Genomic DNA, 18,488 nt, shown 5'->3' on the forward strand with positions numbered 1-18,488 from the left:
GGGTAAATATGTACTCTGGCTACTTGTTTTCTATTTGTCCCATCTGTTCTTTGCTCCTTTTTTCCATTTCTGCCTCATTTTGGATTGCTTTTTTTCATTCTATCTTATATCTTTTACTAGGTTATAACTCATTACTCTTTGATATATTATTTTTGATTATTCTTTTAGGATTTATAGCATACCTATACACTTAGGTATACTATAACTAAATTACCACAGTCTTATCTTCACCTGATATTCTGTCGCTTACTACAGTCTACCTTCAAGTGATACTGTACCACCTTACATACAGTATTTTCACTTCTCGAACCTTACAGTTTTATCTGCACATACTGATCAGTAAGTAGTTGGCTGAATAATCAAGGAGACCTCTCTACAGTTCTCTGGATCTGTCTCTGTGCAAATGTTTCCTCTCTGGTTCTTGGCCCTGTAAACTCATGGTCTCTGTGTATTCCCAGTTCTGTCCTCAATTTGGGAAGACCTCTGGGCTCTGCTGATCTCCATCCCTGAGTGACATTCTGAAGCCTTTCCTGAGGCATGAAGCTGGGGCCCTTTTACAACTCACTTCAGTTGTTTACCACCTCACAGGAGTCACTGTTCTTTGTTACTAGATTATGTTGTGGTAACTATTGTTTCAAATATTTTTTCTGGTTTTGTAGTTGTTTTAGGAAGCAGTGTAAATTCAGTCCTTTGTTGTTCAATCTTAGCTGGAAGCAGAATTCCCCATGTACTTTTGTTTGTGTAAAAATATGATAATTTGTATTCTCTGATTTCTCTCTTCCTTTTGTTCTTATGGGTTTATATCTTTTTCAATTGCCCTACTATCATTTTAGTGTTATTTCAGGAGAGAATGGTGGATTCAGGAGAAAGAATTGATGGCAGGTTGATCACATGAATGTAAATCTCCATAATACTTCTCACCATTTAACTGAGGCTGACATTTGAGGTCAGAGCTGACAATTAAGGTATTTTTGCATTCCACAGTATTAATAGTATGTTTAATAGAAAAGGGTTAATGAACACAGTTTATAAGCTGTAAATCTCCATTGTTGAATTATTTTTTACATGTGTAAAACTAACTTATAAGTTGCATACAGATCTTGAAACATAACTGATAAGTCCGATTCATACTGATTGAAGGGAAAGACTCATTTCTATCCCCTTTTCGTATCTCTATATATGTGATCCTGAAGGCCTAACATGTGGCTAAGGACAAGTCAGTTTGAGAAAAAATGTTTCATATTTGTCATATTTGTTAATTCAGTAAATACCAATTTCTCGCTATATTCTTTTAAGTGAAGATAAAACAATGAGTAAAGCATAATCTTTGTCCTCAAATTCTTTATAATTTAGATTCTTGGGGCCTGTTTATTAAGCTGAGCATATGTTATATGCCTTCTGGGCCACGTTAACATTAATGGCATGAGAGATACCTGTAAGAGGCTCCTGGTATACAGAGAACGGACACGGTACTCTGTGGTCCAACCCAGAGTACCGTGCTAAAATTACTATGTGGAACCTGGAATAGAGGAATTATGACCAGATTCTCAAAGTACAAATCAGGGCTAGGAAGGTGGGGGAGGGTTTTGTTAAGCAGAAGAAAATGTACCTGTAGAGAAAGAGCTGGGGAGGGGATGGCATAACTGCCCGCCCTTACTATAGCCAGAGCTCCTGTTGCTTATGGAAAGGTGCTGTGGGCGGGGCAGGAGTTCTGGGTAGAGACCATCTCATTCAGAGGGAAAAATTCAGTAATGCCCTTGGAAAGATCACCCTGGTGAACTATAGCAAATCTAATGGAAAACTGTCATATTTGTGATTTCAAAAATAGTGATAGATCCACAGCCAAGAGTGAATGAAGAAATGAATGGAAACTAAGAAAATAAACATTTTCTTCTTTTAAAACCTTAAAGCTGATCTCACAAGCTTTAAGTCTTTGCAGCATGCAGTTCTGTAAAACAGTTCACGAAGTCCTTTCCCTAAACCCTAGAGCCCTTATTGTAAAAGTTTGAGATCATCATAAATTCCTTACACTAATTTTAATCTTCTTTAATATGTCTTAATTAAACAAGCATTCATATTGATTAGAATTTGAAATTTGCCCCATGAATTATTTTTTCAGGTCTTTCCCAGAATAGTTCTCCTTGTGGAGAAGGTTGGAATTATCTAAGTAAGTTATTGAAGTGAAAAACTGTAGGAAATATTTTGAAAATGTTTAACTATTTAAATTGTGTATATTAATCATTCACAATGGTGTCACTCTGCATTTATTCAAAACCTGGAAGTGTTCTAGGCAATGTCATCCTGTTGATAAGTCTTAATATTTGTTTCTGAGTTTCCAAGAAAGAAACTTTGATTGTTCTAATAGTAGCTAATGTGGTCCCTAATTACCTTCCTCTTGTTGACTAGTCATAAGTATGTCTGAAATGTCACTTAAACATTAGTATGAAATATTATTTTTCCATTCTAAGTTATCTTTAAGGCTTGTTAATTAGTTAATAAGAAAAAAAAAGGTAATTTACCCTTGAACCCCAAGCCATTTAAATGCCAACTCCTAGAAAGTTGTCTGTTTCTAATTAGACCCTTCATATAGCAATACAGTGTCTGACCCAATAGACTTGCATAGCATATAACTGCTGCTGCTGCTAAGTCGCTTCAGTCATGTCCAACTCTGTGCAACCCCATAGACGGCAGCCCACCAGGCTCCCCTGTCCCTGGGATTCTCCAGGCAAGAACACCAGAGTGGGTTGCCATTTCCTTCTCCAATGCATGAAAGTGAAAAGTGAAAGTGAAGTCGCTCAGTCGTGTCCGACTCTTTGCGACCACATGGGCTGCAGCCCGGCATATAACTAATACTGATTAAATGATATAATGGCTTAATACTTAAGGATGGTGAAGAATTGAATAAGGATGGGAGAAATTTGTATATTTTAGACGTGTGTATTTATTAAATGTAGGCAACTAACTTTCATTGTAACTTTCAAAGTCATTAAGTGCTCTATACTTTGAAAACCAAATCAAAGCGCTTCAGGAAGAACAGATGACAAAGATTTTCACACCTTTGCCCAAGCTGAGGAGACTGACCTGTGCACCCCAGCAGTGAAGGCCCCTTAAAGACCTTTGTTTATAGTACAAAATCTCAAACTTCCTCTTTGTAGTCACTCTACCAGAGGAACAGCATGTGCCTGGCAAGTAGGCAGGTATGTGCTAGTCACTCATGATGTAGCAAAAACTTGAGGATATCACTCAGACGTGGTCACGTTTTCTTCGTGGCTAGCGACTGAGAACACTTTGTTGATTATGGGTAAAGACCATAGCTGTCTCAGCCAAAGATTGTAAATAGAGAAAATGCAAGTTCAGTGCTGAACACATAGTGAGGCCTCAGCAAATATTTCATCTGCATCAAGGAGTCAGGGCCATCAGCTCCTAAATGTATCGGATCTTTATGTAAATCGTGCTTTGTTAGGAAGGAACTTTGTGTCACAGCTGAAAATTGAATAGGATGTGAAGCTTTTGCCTCCCCTCTCCTGTGTAACCCACACTCATGCCGAGGTAATGTATTCTCTGTTTCAGGCAATTGCTTGATGAGGACTGTTCATAGAGAGCCTCAATATTGTGAGTGGATTATAATCCAAAGCGTGCTTCTGAGGGTCCTTTTTGAAATAGAAACTACATTCTCCCATGGCACCCCCATCACACAGGCATCGCAGCCTCCCCAAGCAGCCCACAGAGCCTGGTAGCCCACGCGTAGCTGAGCTCTCACACGTGTCACATCATTCTGCTTTTATGTGCGTGTTATTTATCAGAGGTTCTCAGAGGAAGCGCACTCATCTATCTTCCTTGAAAGTTAGGAATACATCTTTAAAAAAAAAAAATTGAAGTATAGTTGACTTACAGTGTTGTATTATTTCAAGTGTATACCAAAGTGATTCAGTTATACATATCTATGTTTTTTTTCCAGATTCTTTCCCGTTATAGATTATTATAGTTCCCTACTATGTATGTTCTTTATCAATGCTATTTATGGTAGGCCTTATTATTTATCAGTTTTATTTATGGTAGTATGTATCTGTTAATCCCAAACTCCTAAATTACCCCTCCCCTCCCCTCCTCTTTCATAACCATGAGTTTGTTTTTTGTGTCTGTTTCTGTTTTGTAAATAAGTGCATTTGTTTCAATTTTTTTTTTTCGATTCCACCTATAAGCAATATCATATGATATTTGTCTTTCTCTGTCAGACTTACTTTACTTAGTTTGACAATCTCTAGGCCCACCCAGGTCACTACAAATGGCATTATTTCATTTGTTTTTTTGATTGAGTAATATAAGGAGTAAGGCTTCCTGGTGGCTCAAAAGGTAAAGAATCTGCCTGCAGTGCAGGAGATGCAGGAGACATGGGTCCGATCCCTGGTTGGGGAAGATCCGCTAGAAAAGGAAATGGCAACCCACTCCAGTATTCTTGCCTGAGAAATCCCGTGGACAGAGGAGTCTGGTGGACTGCAGTCCATAAGGTCGCAAAGTGTCAAGCGTGACTGAGCATGTGTACCTGTCTATCTATCTGTCTAATATGAGGACTACATCTTGACCTCCCTTTTGGCAGAGACAGCCTCTCCACTCAGCCATCCTGGGAAGAGGGGACTCTGCCTCTGAGTCACGATGGCCGTTTCCTGGAGCTGAGCGGTGAGGCTGCTGTTCTCCTGCCACCAGAGACTCGCAGCATGCTGCTCAGCAGGGCTGGCTGCTGCATACCTGCCCTTCCCTTTTCTTTCAGAAGATACGGCGATACCATCATGCCTCCTTGCTCTGGGTTTCTACTCACTCCAGCCAGGGCTTTCTCTTTCCTAGCCAGTGTAACAGGAAATACCATTTCTTAGCTTCTCTCTTGTTTGGAAGCAAACAAAAGAGTGTAAAAGTGATAAGCATAGGCCATTCTGTGTCTGAAGACAGAGATAAGACCCACTGTCTCCACTGTCAAAGGGACAGCACTACAGGGGAAAGCTTATACTCTCTAACCTTTCTGCACTTTGGGTTATGGCAGAAGCCTTGGCATGAGATAAAGAACAGAAAAAAGAAATCTCAGAGGATGTAATGGCGCAATGTAGGTTGTGTATGGTATCAATCCTGGGGCTCAGGTCATGGGGAGGCTTCTTGTCTCCACAGCTCTGATGACACAGATGGTTGAGCTAAAAGGCAGAACTGAGTGAATGCCAGCTTGGGGGTTATCAGCATGCTTCAGAGACCAAGAAACAAGGAAGGGGAAGCTGTTCCTAGTGGGCTCTGGGAGCTGGGAAGAAAGGGTGGTCCTTAACACAAGTAGAGTGAAGAGTACGGAATGCCCGTGACTGCAACCCTGCGTGAGGGCCACCCTGCCCACGACTGTGCAGAGCACACATCCAGGGCAAGTTCCTCCCGGGTGACAACTGGCATGGCCTCACGCTTGTATGCGTGAAGGATGGTAGTGCCCCACAAGGGGCCCGGGTTACTGTTTAACACCGGTAATTCAAGAAGAACATTGTAGGATATCTCTTTCTGATATAAAAACCTTCCTCCTCGCTAGAAAAACTTGACACCTTCTAGGATAACCAGGATAAACTACATATCTCTCCTTTTGAATACAAACTCTGTGTGTGTAACTCATGAGGCAATGACTTACATTAAGCTTTAGTTCTGGGTGTGGACTGTGCAATCAAAGATATTTTTCCCATCTTCAAGGAGGACGACCAGTACAGGACAATTACAGTCTAGTCCTGTGGGAGGGAGCCCCCAGGAGGGGCTGGGAGAAAAACAGAAGAGGCTCCTGACTGAACTGATTTTGAAGGGTCACCATTGGCCCACCAGGGAATCAGATAGCAAAGGGGACACCACAGCTTCTCCTGATACAGAGGCGAGGAAGGAGATTGGGCACCCGCACATCGTCCTACACACTGGGCACATCAGTGAACATCAAGGAAGGAGGGCATTTTTGTGAGCAAAGAACAGGACTCAGAGATAAATGTGCATTAGTCAACTAACACCAGTGATAAAAGCTATTTTCATATTTTACAGCTTCCCTTTCAAATTATTTTTAAAGTTGAAGAAATCCTGATGTCTTTCATATTGCTTAGGTAGAACCCCAATTTTACTTATAATAGTGAGCTGTGAAAACCTCTAAATAGAGCATTTTGTAGAAGCTACTTAGTAAATTCACTGGATCGAGTCAAACTGCCCTTGGCGGCCCTCCTCTAGACTAATTATAAAGGACTGGCTTTGTTTGCTATTTTTCAGGTACCATGATCAACAGGATGTGACTAGCAACTTCCTTGGAGCAATGTGGCTGATATCAATAACTTTTCTCTCCATCGGTTATGGTGACATGGTGCCTAACACATATTGTGGGAAGGGAGTCTGTTTGCTCACTGGGATTATGGTAAGTGTCTTTTCACTGTCCGTCTCTTTTATGAATACTCACGAAGGCACTTAGTCCATTCCATCTATGTGTAAAGTCATGGTAAAATATTTGATTTCCCAGCAGCAGAAAGGCAGCATATATAAGTCAATTTACTACTGGAAGAGAACATCAACAGTTTTCATCCTTTTTTAATTTAAATGAAATATAGTTGTTTTGCAGTGTTGTTAATTACTGCTGTATAGCAAAGTGATTCAGTTATACATGTGTGTGTGTATATATATATTCTTTTTTAATATTCTTTTCCATTATGGTTTATCATAGGATATTGAATATAGTTCCCTGTGCTGTACAGTGGGACCTTGTTGTTTATCCACTCTCTATAAGCTCATGTCTTCTAACCCCAGCCTCCCTCTCCACCCCTCTTCCAAACCCTTCCCCCTTGGCCACCACAAGCCTGTTCTCTATGTCCATGCTTCTGTTTCATAGATAGGTTCATTTGTGTCTTATTTTAGATTTCACATATAAGTGATACCCTATGGTATTTCTCTTTCTCACTTAATATGGTAATCTCTAGTTTCATCCATGTTGCTGCAAACAGCATTATTTCCTTCTTTTTAATGGCTGAGTGGTATTTCATCAGGTATATATACCACATCTTCTTGGTCCATTCATCTGTCAGTGGACATTTAGGTTGTTTTCATGTCTTAGCTATTGTGAATAGTGCTCATATGAACAAAGGGTGCGTGTTTCTTTCTGAGTTATAGTTTCATCTGGATATATGCCCAAGAGTGGGATTGCCGGATCATATGGTAATTCTAGTTTTAGTTTTTTGAGGAGTCTCTGTATTGTTTTCCACAGTGGCTGCACCAATTTACGCTCCCACCAATAGTGTAGGAGGGCTCCCTTTTCCTCACACACTCTCCAGCACTTGTCATTTGTAGACTTTTCAGTGATGGGGTCGTTCTGAATGGTGTGAGGCGATTACCTCATTGTGGTTTTGATTTGCATTTCTCTAACAATTAGTAATGTTGAGCATCTTTTAATGTATCCAATGGCCATCTGTATGTCTTTGGAGAAATGTCTATTTAGCTCTTGTGCCCATTTTTGAATTGTTTTTTATTGTTGTTGAGTTGTACAAGCTGTTTGTATACTTTGGGAAATTAACCCCTTGTTGGTGGCATTGTTTGCAAATATTTTCTTCCATGCTGTAGGTTATCTTTTCATTCTGTCTATGGTTTTGTTTGTTCTGCAAAAGCTTATAAGTTTGACTAGGTCCCATTTGTTTTTGTTTTTATTTCTACTGCCTTGAGAGACTGCCCTAAGAAAACTGGTATGATTTATGTCAGAGAACATTTGCCTATGTCCTCTTCTAGGAGCTTTATGGTGTCGTGTCTTCTATTTAGGTCTTTAAACGATTCTGTGTTGATTTTTGTGTATGGTATAAGCGTATGTTCTAATTTAATTGATTTACACGGGGCTGTCCATCTTTCCCAACACCACTTGCTGAAGACACGTTTTCCCAGTGTATATCCTTACCTCCTTTGTCAAAGGTTAATTGACGGTAGGTACGTGGGTTCACAGTTTTCATCTTAATTTGCATCATGAAGCTCCATTGAGGAGAGAGTGCTGCTGGATTTGCTTTTTGGGATGAGCAAATTTGATCTTAGAGCTTCAGCTTCAAGGTCAAGAATTTCTTTACATCTGGATTCTGGCATTTCCAATTTGCCAGGTGAACTTAAATGAAATCCTCTTCTCTGAAATGTACTTTCCTCATCTATAAAATGCGGGCCATGAAAACTATCTTGAAATGTATCAAACAGTTGAAGAATAACACTTTTTCAATTAAATAGTGTTTATCATTTTAGTGAATATTTCTTTTTTATTATCTCAATTACAGTGCTCACCTAGTAACTAGAAATAGAGCAAAAAAAAGGACAAACTGTCTCTGTTTGGTGACCACTTTTTTTTTTTTAATAATTAACACCTTTTTTAATAATTAACAAATGATTGTTAATTACGTTTTTGACAAGTATGTGAGGGACTAAGACTTCTGATCAGATTTGGGCACTAAGGGAGAGGAATGGGATCTATTCAGAGAAAGAAATCCCTGGAAATTTGACTTTGAAACTGAGATGGGAAAGGGTGGTAGCCAGGCAAAGTGTCAGAGAGGAAGGGCATTCCAGGGAGAGGAAGAGGTTTGTATGAAGAAAGTGAGGCCAGGGAGGGACTTGGTATGTGGACACAAGGCCGCTGGGTCAGGAGTGTCCAGAGTGAATTGGGAAAGAGACACAGGGCTGGGAGTGGGAGGCCAGATCTTATGGAGCTTTAGAGTGAGGTTTGCTGCCTGTCGTGGCATGCCACTCTGCTGGGACACTGAGCAGGCTCAGACATGTTCCTTGTCCCTTACTCACCTGGCCAGGACCGGTGTGTACCATTTACTTTAGATGTAAGAAAATGGAAGGCTATCAAATTGTCTAAAATTTACTGCCATGTGATGTGAACTTTGAAATGTCTGCCCCAGATGCTCCAGTTTTAGTGACTTGGGTTCTCCTCATTCCTTATCTGCTTCTTCAGCTGGGTTACAGCAAAGAGCATCATCCTGGTGCTGGTTTGGTTTCTGCCTACAGAAGGATGTGAGCTAGCACTGGGAGCCCCATAGGCAGGAAATGCCCAGAATGCCTCAAGCCAGGCATCTCTGCCCAACGCCTCCACTGTGTCCACCCCAGGTTGGCACGAGAGAAGCAGGCTCTCAAAGTGAGGACCTTTGAAGCATGGCCAGGGCAGTGTGTACCCTTGTAGCAGCTGCTTAAGAAGATTGTTCAAAGAGCGAGAACTAGCTGGAAGGACTGAGTGTCCATGACATATACAGAGTAGGAACATTCTTCTCCCACTTGGCAGTACTGAACAGCTAGCTGTGAAAATAAAATCTGGGGGCTCATTTTAGGGTTACCAGTTGTAACAAGATGACCATTTGTGGAAAATATAATTTAGCATTCTTTGCTTGTAAAAGAAAATACAGTTTTATGAATTTTAGTAATTTTTATTACAATTGATATGGTCCTTTATGATTACTCTTGGATCCCTTTCTTTTTCCTCAAAAGATGGCATTTTATTATATAGTATAATGCTTTGGGAAATAAAATGTGCATGGGTGTATTTTTGGAGGGCCCATAACAAGCCCACAAGGGACATGAATGACGCTATTTATACACACAGAACTGGTGATTGCAGAGTTTTTCCCCTTATGCTTCTTAGAAACAACTTCTTTGGCATTGGTTTTTGGCAAGACATCCACTCTTTTATTCTTGAATCAGGTATGACTCAGGGTTTGTACAAACCGCTTCATTTGCCATGGATCAGAGCCAAGTTTGAGGTTAACCTTGCCTGGCTCTTGTAATACTTTTATCTTTCCTTGATTTTTTTCTCCGTCCCTAACATCTCAAGAGCAGCTCCTGCAAAGTCTCATCTGAAAGCACAAATCTTTTATTTCATGCCTTAAACTACTTCCTTGCTTAAGTTTCACTTGTAATCTTACTTTGTTTTTAGAGAATATGTTCTAAGCCACTTGATATATATGGACACAAAAGTATTCCATGCAGGGAAATTCACACTATCTTCCCTGCTGCTCTCTGAGCTCCTGCTGTAAACTTCAGTCCCTCTGTCCTTAATCTAAGGAGCTCCATTCCATTTCCCTCTTAAGAACAGTTTCTTAATTAACTTGATGAGAAGTTGTTTACTTCATATAGAAAAATTGAGTGCTATTTGACTAATCTATTTGCAAAACTGTATACAGTGGCATAGTCTTTATCCACTGGCCAAGCAAATTCACACAGACTCAGGCCACAAAGCAGTGGTCTGGGGGTGCTTCTGGGTAGTTGGTTATAGCCCATGTAAATTTCCTGGGGATCAGGAGCCTAAGCATTGAGGTTACCTAGAAACTGTACAGAGAGTGGCTGATAAATTTAGTTTCCTAAAAGAGGTTTTCTCAGAGTTTGTATAAAAGGTGAGTTTCATTTAGATGAACTGTGTTTTATTTTTGTCAGACATCTTTTCTTTTTTTTTTTTGCCTTTGATCACATGAAATTTAAATACCAGTTCTTTGCATTGGAATTGCCTAAGTCAGATATGACTTGCTTTTAATTTCAGGCTCTTTTATTCTTTTTTTTTTTTCTTTCTTCTTCCAGCCTATTCGCCCCTGCACTTTTGCAATGCATGTTTAGATAAAATGTACATTGTCACGTTTCTCATGAGTCATTGCTCCATGTTTCTCTGGTCTTTGATAAACTGTGAAAAAGAAGGACAAGTCACAGCAGCCCTGGGAGAGCACAGGGTCAGCCCTGAACCGTCTTGCACATCATCTCTGAAGCACTGAGATTCCTTGTGTTCTTTTGTATTTCAATTTTCTTGTTCTTGTGTTTATGAAATTTTGATAGAATTTATACCCTATGTGATTATTTCACTTTGAAGCATGTAATATACAGTTGATCTGAATGCTAACGCCTGCAAAGCTTTCCCATTTCAAAAGTGTAGACGTAAAGAAATTAGCAGTGCATGTTTTCTTCGTAAAGCTAATGAAAGTAATGAATTATTTCATAGAATCTTCTTAAATATTCACATTTCATTGGTTAAAAACTCAAAATGAAATTGTCATTTAAAAATTTTAAATAACAATTTATATCATGAATTACTTTGGGGAGCCAAGGACATTAAGAAAAGCTCATTTCTGCCATGCTTCTTGGCAGAAATGTATTGTTAAACCATGAGGGAAGAGAGTTTCCATAATATTTCTAAGAAAGAAACAAATGGTCTTATCAAAAAATAACTTCTCCTTGGCTGAAATGTAAGTTGTAAATCCAAGACAATCATGGAAAGATTTTAAAATAAATTTTAGGTTGTGTTTACAATGCTATGTAAAGATGATTATCAAAATATTAAAACAAGGGGTTTTATATGTTAAAATGCCTGAACAAGAATTCCGTTGTGATAGATCAAATGAGTCAAGACCTAACTAATATTAGAGCTGACAAAACAAAGATCTCTTCCCTTTCCATGGGTCTTATTTTAAAAACACAAGATTATAGAGCTGCCTAATAGACAAAGTCCTCATTACCCTTCAAGAGAAAACCACTGAGGTTGTCATTATTTGTCTTTTTCCTTATTCTTCTATCCTTCCTCTTTTTAAAAGAATTTTACTCAAGTGTAGTTGTTTTACAATGTTGTGTTAATTTCTTCCGTACAACAAGGTGACTCAGTGATGCATGCACACATATTATATTGTCTTGTTATAATTTGTCACAGGATATTGAATATCGTATAGTTCCCTGTGCTATGCAGTAGGACCTTATTGCTTATCCATCCTGTGTGCAATAGTTTGCCTCTGCTAATCCCAAACTCCTAATCCTTCCTCCCCTATCCCACCCTCTTTGACACCCACAAGTGTATTCTGTATGTCTGTGAGTCTGTTTTTCTTTTGTAGATATGTTGATTTCAGTCGTATTTCAGATTTCACATATAAGCGGTATTATATGGCACTTGTCTTTCTCTTTCTGACTTACTTCAGTATGATAATCTCTAGGCCCATCCTTGTTGCTGCAAATGGCATTATTTCATTCTCTTTATGGCTGAGTAGTACTCCATTGTTTATATATACCACATCTTCTTTATCCTTTCATCTGCTGATGGACATTTAGGTTGTTTCCATGTCTAAGCTATTGTAGATAGTGCTGTTCTGTACATAAGGATACATGTATCTTTTCAAATTGTAGTTTTGAAAATATATATGCCCAGGAGTGGGACTGCTAGATCATATGGCAATTCTACTCCATAGTGGCTGAACCAACTTACACTCCCAGCAATAGTGTATGAGAGTTCCTTTTCCCTACACCCTCTCCAGCATTTGCTATTTGTAGACTTCTTAATGATGGCCATTCTGACTGGTGTGAAGTGGTACCTACTTGTAGTTTTAGTTTGAATTTCTCTAATAATTAGCAATGTTGAGCATCTTTTCATGTGCCTAATGGCCATCTGTATGTCTTCTTTGGAGAAATGTCTGTTTAGCTCTTGTGCCCATTTTTGGATTGGGTTGTGGTTTTTTTTATTAAGTCGTATTAGTTGTTTGTATGTTTTGGAGCCAAAGACCTTGTCAGTTGTGTCATTTGCAAATATTTTCTCTGATTCTGTAGGCTGTTTTGTTTATAGTTTCCTCTGCTATAGGCTTTCCTTGTGGCTCAGCCGGTAAAGAATCCACCTGCAATGTGGAAGACCTGGGTTCAATCCCTGGTTTGGGAAGATTCCCTGGAGAAGGAAAAGGCTACCCACTCCAGTATTCTGGCCTGGAGAATTCCATGGACTGTATAGTCCATGGAGTCGCCAAGAGTCAGACACGACTGAGTGACTTTCACTTCACTTCATTTCCTTTGCTGTTCAAAAGCTTGTAAGTTTGATTAGCTCCCTTTGGTTTGTTTTTGCTTTTATTTCCATTGCCTTGGGGCACTGGCTTAAGAAAACATTGGTACAATTTATGTCAGAGAATGTTTTGCCTATATTCTCTTCTAGGAATTTTATGGTGTCTTGTCTTATATTTAGGTTTTTAAGCCATTTTGAGTTGATTTTTGTGTAGGGTGGGAGAGTGTGTTCTGACTTCACTGATTTACGTGCGACTGTTAAACTTTGCCAGCACCACTTGCTAAAGAGAATGTCTTTTCCTCGTTGTATGTTCGTGCCTCCTTGTTGAAGATTAATTGCCCATAGGTGTGTGGGTCTATTTCTTGGCTCTGTATTCTGTTCCATTATCTGTATGTCAGTTTCTGTGCCAATAAATAGCATGCTATTTTGACTACTGTAGCCTTTTAGTATTGTCTGGAGTCTGGGAGGGTTATGCCTCCAGCTTTGTTCTTTTTCCTAAGGATTGCTCTGGCAATTCTGGGTCTTTTGTGGTTCCATATAAATTTTAGTATTATTTGTTCTATTTCTGTGAAAAAATATCATGGGTAATTTAATAGGGATCACATTGAATCAGTAATATGACCACTTAAAAAATATTAATTCTTCCCACCCAAGAGCACGGGATATCTTTTCATTTCTTTGAATCATGTTTCATTTTCTGTTATTAATGTTTTGAATTTTGAGCATGTAAGTCTTTCACCTCTTTGGTGAGATTTATTCCTAAGTTTTAGTGGGTTTTTTTTGGTGTGATTTTAAAAGAGATTGCTTACATTCCCTTTTTGGTATTTCATTGTTAGTGTAAAGAAATGCAACCATTTTCCTTATGTCAATCTTTTATCCTGCTGTGTTGCTGAATTAGTATATCAGTTCTAGTAATTTTTGAGTAGAGTCTTCAGGGTTTTCTTTGTATATATTTTACCATGTCATCTGCATATAATGACAATTTTACCTCTTCTCTATGAATTTGAACACATTTTTTTTTTTTTTTTTTTGTCTGATTGCTGTGCTTAAAGACTGCCAATAGTTTTTGAAGAGAAGTGGTGAAAGCGGCATCCTTGTCTTGTTCTAGATTTTGGTAAGAAGGCTTTCGGCTTTGAGTATTATATTGGCTATGGATTTGCCATAAACAGCTTTTACTATGATGAGATATATTCACTCTATACACATTTTCATAAGAATTTTTATCATAAATGAATATTGAATTTTATCAAATGCTTTTTCTGCATCTATTGAGATGATCATATGGGTTTTGTCCTTTTGTTGGTGTAGAGTATCACATTGATTAATTTGCATGTGTTGAACCATCCTTGTGAACCTGGGATGAATCCAACTTGGTTGTGGTTTATGGCCTTTTTTATGTGCTTTCAGATTCAGTTTGCTAATATTTTATTGAAAATGTTTCTGTCTATATTCACCGAAGATATTAGCTTGTAGTTTTCTTTTGTGGTAATGTCTTTGGTGACAGTGGTGTTACAGAATGTCTTCAGGAGTGTTTCTTCCACTTCAGTCTTTTCGAAGAGTTTGAGAAGTATTGGCATAAGTTCTTTGTATGTTTGGTAGAATTCTCCATTGAAGCCTTCTGATCATGGGTTTTTGCACTTAGTGATTTTTTTTTTTTTTTTATTACTGACTTGATTCCATTTCTAGTGACTGGTCCGTTCAAGTTATCTATTTCTTCTTGATTCAGTTTCAGTGGGCTATATGTTTCTCAAAGGTTGTTCATTTCTTTGAGATTGTCCAATCTTTAAGATTGTCAGCTTATAATTTTTCATAACATTCTCTTGGTTTGTTTTTTCTTGCTCTGCAGTATCTTGTTATTTCTCCTCTTTCATTTCTTATTTCATTTGGGTCATCTGTCTTCCCTATAAGCCTGGCCAGAGGTTTGTAAATTCTGTTTACCCTTTCAAAGAACAAACTCTTGGTTTTATTGATTTTTTTTTTTGTATTTTTTTAAATGTCTATTTTATTTATCTCCTCTCTGATCTTTGTTATCTCCTTCCTTCTGCTAAATGTAGGTTTTGTTTGTTCTTTTTCTAATTCTTTTAGGTGGTGCATTAGGTTGTTTTTTGATATTTTTCTTAAAGAAGGCCTGTGAACTTTCCTCTAAGAATAGCTTTTGCTGCATGCCATAGGTTTTGAATGGCTGTATTTTTGTTGTTATTTTCCTCAAAATATTTTTAAATTTCTTCTTTGATTTCATCATTGATCCATTTGTTTGTTTGTTTTTGTTTTGCTAGCATGTTGTTTAGTCACCAAGTAATTGTTTCTGTTTTTTTCTCATTTCTTTTTCTATGGCTGATATCTAGTTTCATGCCATTGCGGTCAGAAAAGATGATTGAAATAATTTCTGTTTAGGCTTGTTTTGTGCCCAAGAATGTGGTCAGTCCTAGAGCATGTTCCAAGTGCACTTGAAAAGAATGCATATTCTCCTTCTTTTAGCTACAGTGTCCTTAATAAGTCTAGGTGTTCTGTTGTATCATTTAGGGTCTCTGTTGCCTTATTGATTTTTGTCCCAAATATCTGCTCATTGATATGTGTCCTATTTTTCCTTGAAATTTGCCATTTTTATTATGTCTTGGTGTAGGTCTGTCTGTGCTTCCTATATCTGGATATCTATTTCCTGCTTTAGGTTTCAGAAGTTTCCAGCTATAATATCTTTAAATACATTTGCAATACTTTCTTCTCTTTCTTTTCTCTCTGAGATCCCTATTAGGCATAGATTGGCATTCTTTATATTATCCCATAGGTTGCTTATGTTGCTTTCATATTTTTTTTTAATTTGTGTTTCTGTCTGCTCTCTTGATTGGGTGATTTCAATTATTCTATCATCTATATCACTTATTCATTCTTCTGCATTATTAAATCTGCTTTTCATAGTCTTTGGTTCAGCTCTTGTTTCTTCACATGAATTCTTTAATTTCTCTTGCCTCTTCCTTATGGTTTCTAATTCCTTTTTATAGTAATCTGCATTTCTGTTGATAGCCTTTCTTAATTCCTTCAATATTCTCATTGTCTCCTTGTTGAATTCAGTGACTATTAGACCAAATAGATCTCTTTCATTGTTTGTTCTTTCAGGAGAATTCTCTCAGTTTTTTAATTGGAAGTGGTTTTTCAGTTTCTTCATTTTACTTATATTTCTTTGCTGGCAACCCACTCCAGTATTCTTGCCTGGAAAATGGTATGGACAGAGGAGCCTGGTGGGCTATCGTCCATGGGGTCGGTCACAAAGGGTTGGATACAACTGAGCAAGCAGGCACGAGTCTAGGAGAAACAGTTATCTATTGTGGTCCTTGAGGGCTATTTTTCTGTGGGAATGCTCCTGTGTAGCTTGCATGGGTTTAATATTTTTGCTGTGAGGGCCATTTGCAGTATGCATACCTGTCACCTTTTTCCTCAGTGTATGCTGGCCATCATCCCCTTGATAGGAGGTGTGACTGATGCTATGTGATTGGATCCTGCACTGGGTATTGAGTGGGCCTCCTCTTTGCTCTTTGGTTATCACTGCCCTGTCCAGCAGAGAAGGCGATGGCACCCCACTCCAGTACTCTTGCCTGGAAAATCCCATGGATGGAGGAGCCTGGAAGGCTGCAGTCCGTGGGGTCGCAAAGAGTCGGACACGGCTGAGCGACTTGCCTTTCACTTTTCACTTTCATGCATTGGAGAAGGAAATGGCAACCTGCTCCAGTGTTCTTGCCTGGAGGAGAATCCCAGGGACAGAGGAGCCTGATGAGCTGCTGTCTATGGAGTTGCACAGAGTCGGACAAGACTGAAGCAACTTAGCAGCAGCAGCAGCAGCAGCCCTATCCAGGACAGGGTCTGCTCCCTAATTATTGGAGTGGAAGCCCCCAGCTCCATTTTGAGCTGTGTTTGTTATGCACTGTGAGGTTAGCGGGATTGGCATGGTCCCACTGGGAGAGAAGTCACTGAGTATTCTTCTGCTGGGCCTGTTCACCTATGACTATACTCTGTTGTGTCACTTTTTACCCACTGTGTGGGCTAATAAAGTACGTTGTAGTTGGTGCTGCTTTTGGCCCCAACATAGGGATGCTGGCAATCAGCCCCGGTGCCTTTGACATTTCGTTTTTCATAAGACCACCAGCACACATCCACTGGAGTAAGACCCCAGAACTGTAGTGAGTGCTATTGAGGCAGCTCACATCCTGGCCTGACCCAGCCCCTGTTGTACACACCTACAAAACCTACAACTGCTGTGTGCAGATGCGACCCAGCCACGGGAGCACAAGTTGTTTGTTAAAGTGTTCCACGGATGCTGAATTTACAAAGCTGACAGTGGAGTTGTAAATCTGCAGTTTGTGCAGCCACAAGGAAAGATTTCAGCTCTGCTTCCTAAGTTGCACAACCCCTGGATCTCAGCTGTGATTTCAGTCTCACCTCTGTGCTTGGACAACCACTGGCATCTGCTCCCAGAACCACCAAGGTGGTGGCTGGAGCACCAGAGCCTGCCCAAATGGGAGGGGACTGGGGCAAGGGCCAGGCTGTGCAGGCCTGCCTGTGTGGGAGCCTGTCATAGAGTCCATGGGGGCAATAGCCAGAGGTGGGGAAAAGGCTAGAATGGAAGCCACACTCCGCCTTTGTGTGCCATTTGACAATGGCACTACACTTTTATGGCAGCCCAGGGTTCTTCCCTGAAGACTCCTAGTTGCCACTTCCCACAGTCCAGCCCACTCAGGCTGTCTCCATTCCACCAACAGCAGCCCTCTCCATAGCTCTATCTTCTAAACCTGGTGTTCCAGCACGCAGTCCCTAGCTGTACCAGCATATGTGTGTCTCAAGTTGGGGTGCACAGGGCAGTCGCACAGACTATGTGTATAGGTCTCCCTGTGTCCTGCCACGAACCAGTTGTTGGAACCTCTGAAGTTTCTCTTCTGTCCCAGCTAATCTCCCTGCCAGTGAAGTGACAGAGAAGGAAATGGCAACCCACTCCAGTATTCTTGCCTGGAGAATCCCTTGGACAGAGGAGCCTGGTGGGCTGCTGTCCATGGGGTGGCACAGAGTCGGAGACGACTGAAGCGACTTAGCATGCATGCATGCATTGGAGAAGGACATGGCAACCCACTCCAGTATTCGTGCCTGGAGAATCCCAGGGACAGAGGAGCCTGGTGGGCCGCTGTCCATGGGGTCACACAGAGTCAGACACGACTGAAGCGACTTAACAGCAGCAGCAGTGAAGTGAGGGGACTTCCCAGGATGTGGGAACCTCTATTTACCATCAGAACTGCCTTCCAGAGGGACAGAACCTGTTCCACTTCCTTTTTCTTTTTTTCTACTTGATTATTGTAGAGGTCTTTCTTGTCCTTTCAGATGTTTGAGGTCTGCTAGTGTTCGGTAGGTGTATTCTTGATGTATCTGTGGTAAAATACGTGTTCCATATCCCACTTCATCATCTTGATTCCAATCCCCTAACCCTCTCCTTTTTGAGGAGGCACTAAAGACTTGAGGATTTATTGTTGTGGATGTTATGATAAAGTTTGGGATGAAGTTTAAATGGCTTTATTCTTTTGATTAGAGGTAGGCAAATAATGTTGTTAAATCATAGAATTTCCCTTTTTGTTAATACCAACTAGTTTCTCAGTCTCTCCAACTTTATTATAAACCAGTTGATTTGCTTAGCATTTAAAAATTTACCCTATCTACCATT

At 39.8% G+C, this 18,488-nt stretch overlaps 1 protein-coding gene across 1 annotated transcript in view; it reads left to right on the top strand.

The window, feature by feature from the left end:
* KCNN2 (potassium calcium-activated channel subfamily N member 2) overlaps positions 1–18,488 on the top strand; it is a 503,725-nt gene that overhangs the window by 455,057 nt on the left and 30,180 nt on the right. The window contains exon 7 of the mRNA XM_070796821.1: positions 6,262–6,403. Coding sequence (XP_070652922.1) covers positions 6,262–6,403 — 142 coding nt within the window. The remainder of the gene's footprint in view (positions 1–6,261; positions 6,404–18,488) is intronic.

This window comes from Bos indicus, chromosome 10 (genome assembly GCF_029378745.1).
Source record: "Bos indicus isolate NIAB-ARS_2022 breed Sahiwal x Tharparkar chromosome 10, NIAB-ARS_B.indTharparkar_mat_pri_1.0, whole genome shotgun sequence".
Lineage (NCBI taxonomy): Eukaryota > Metazoa > Chordata > Mammalia > Artiodactyla > Bovidae > Bos > Bos indicus.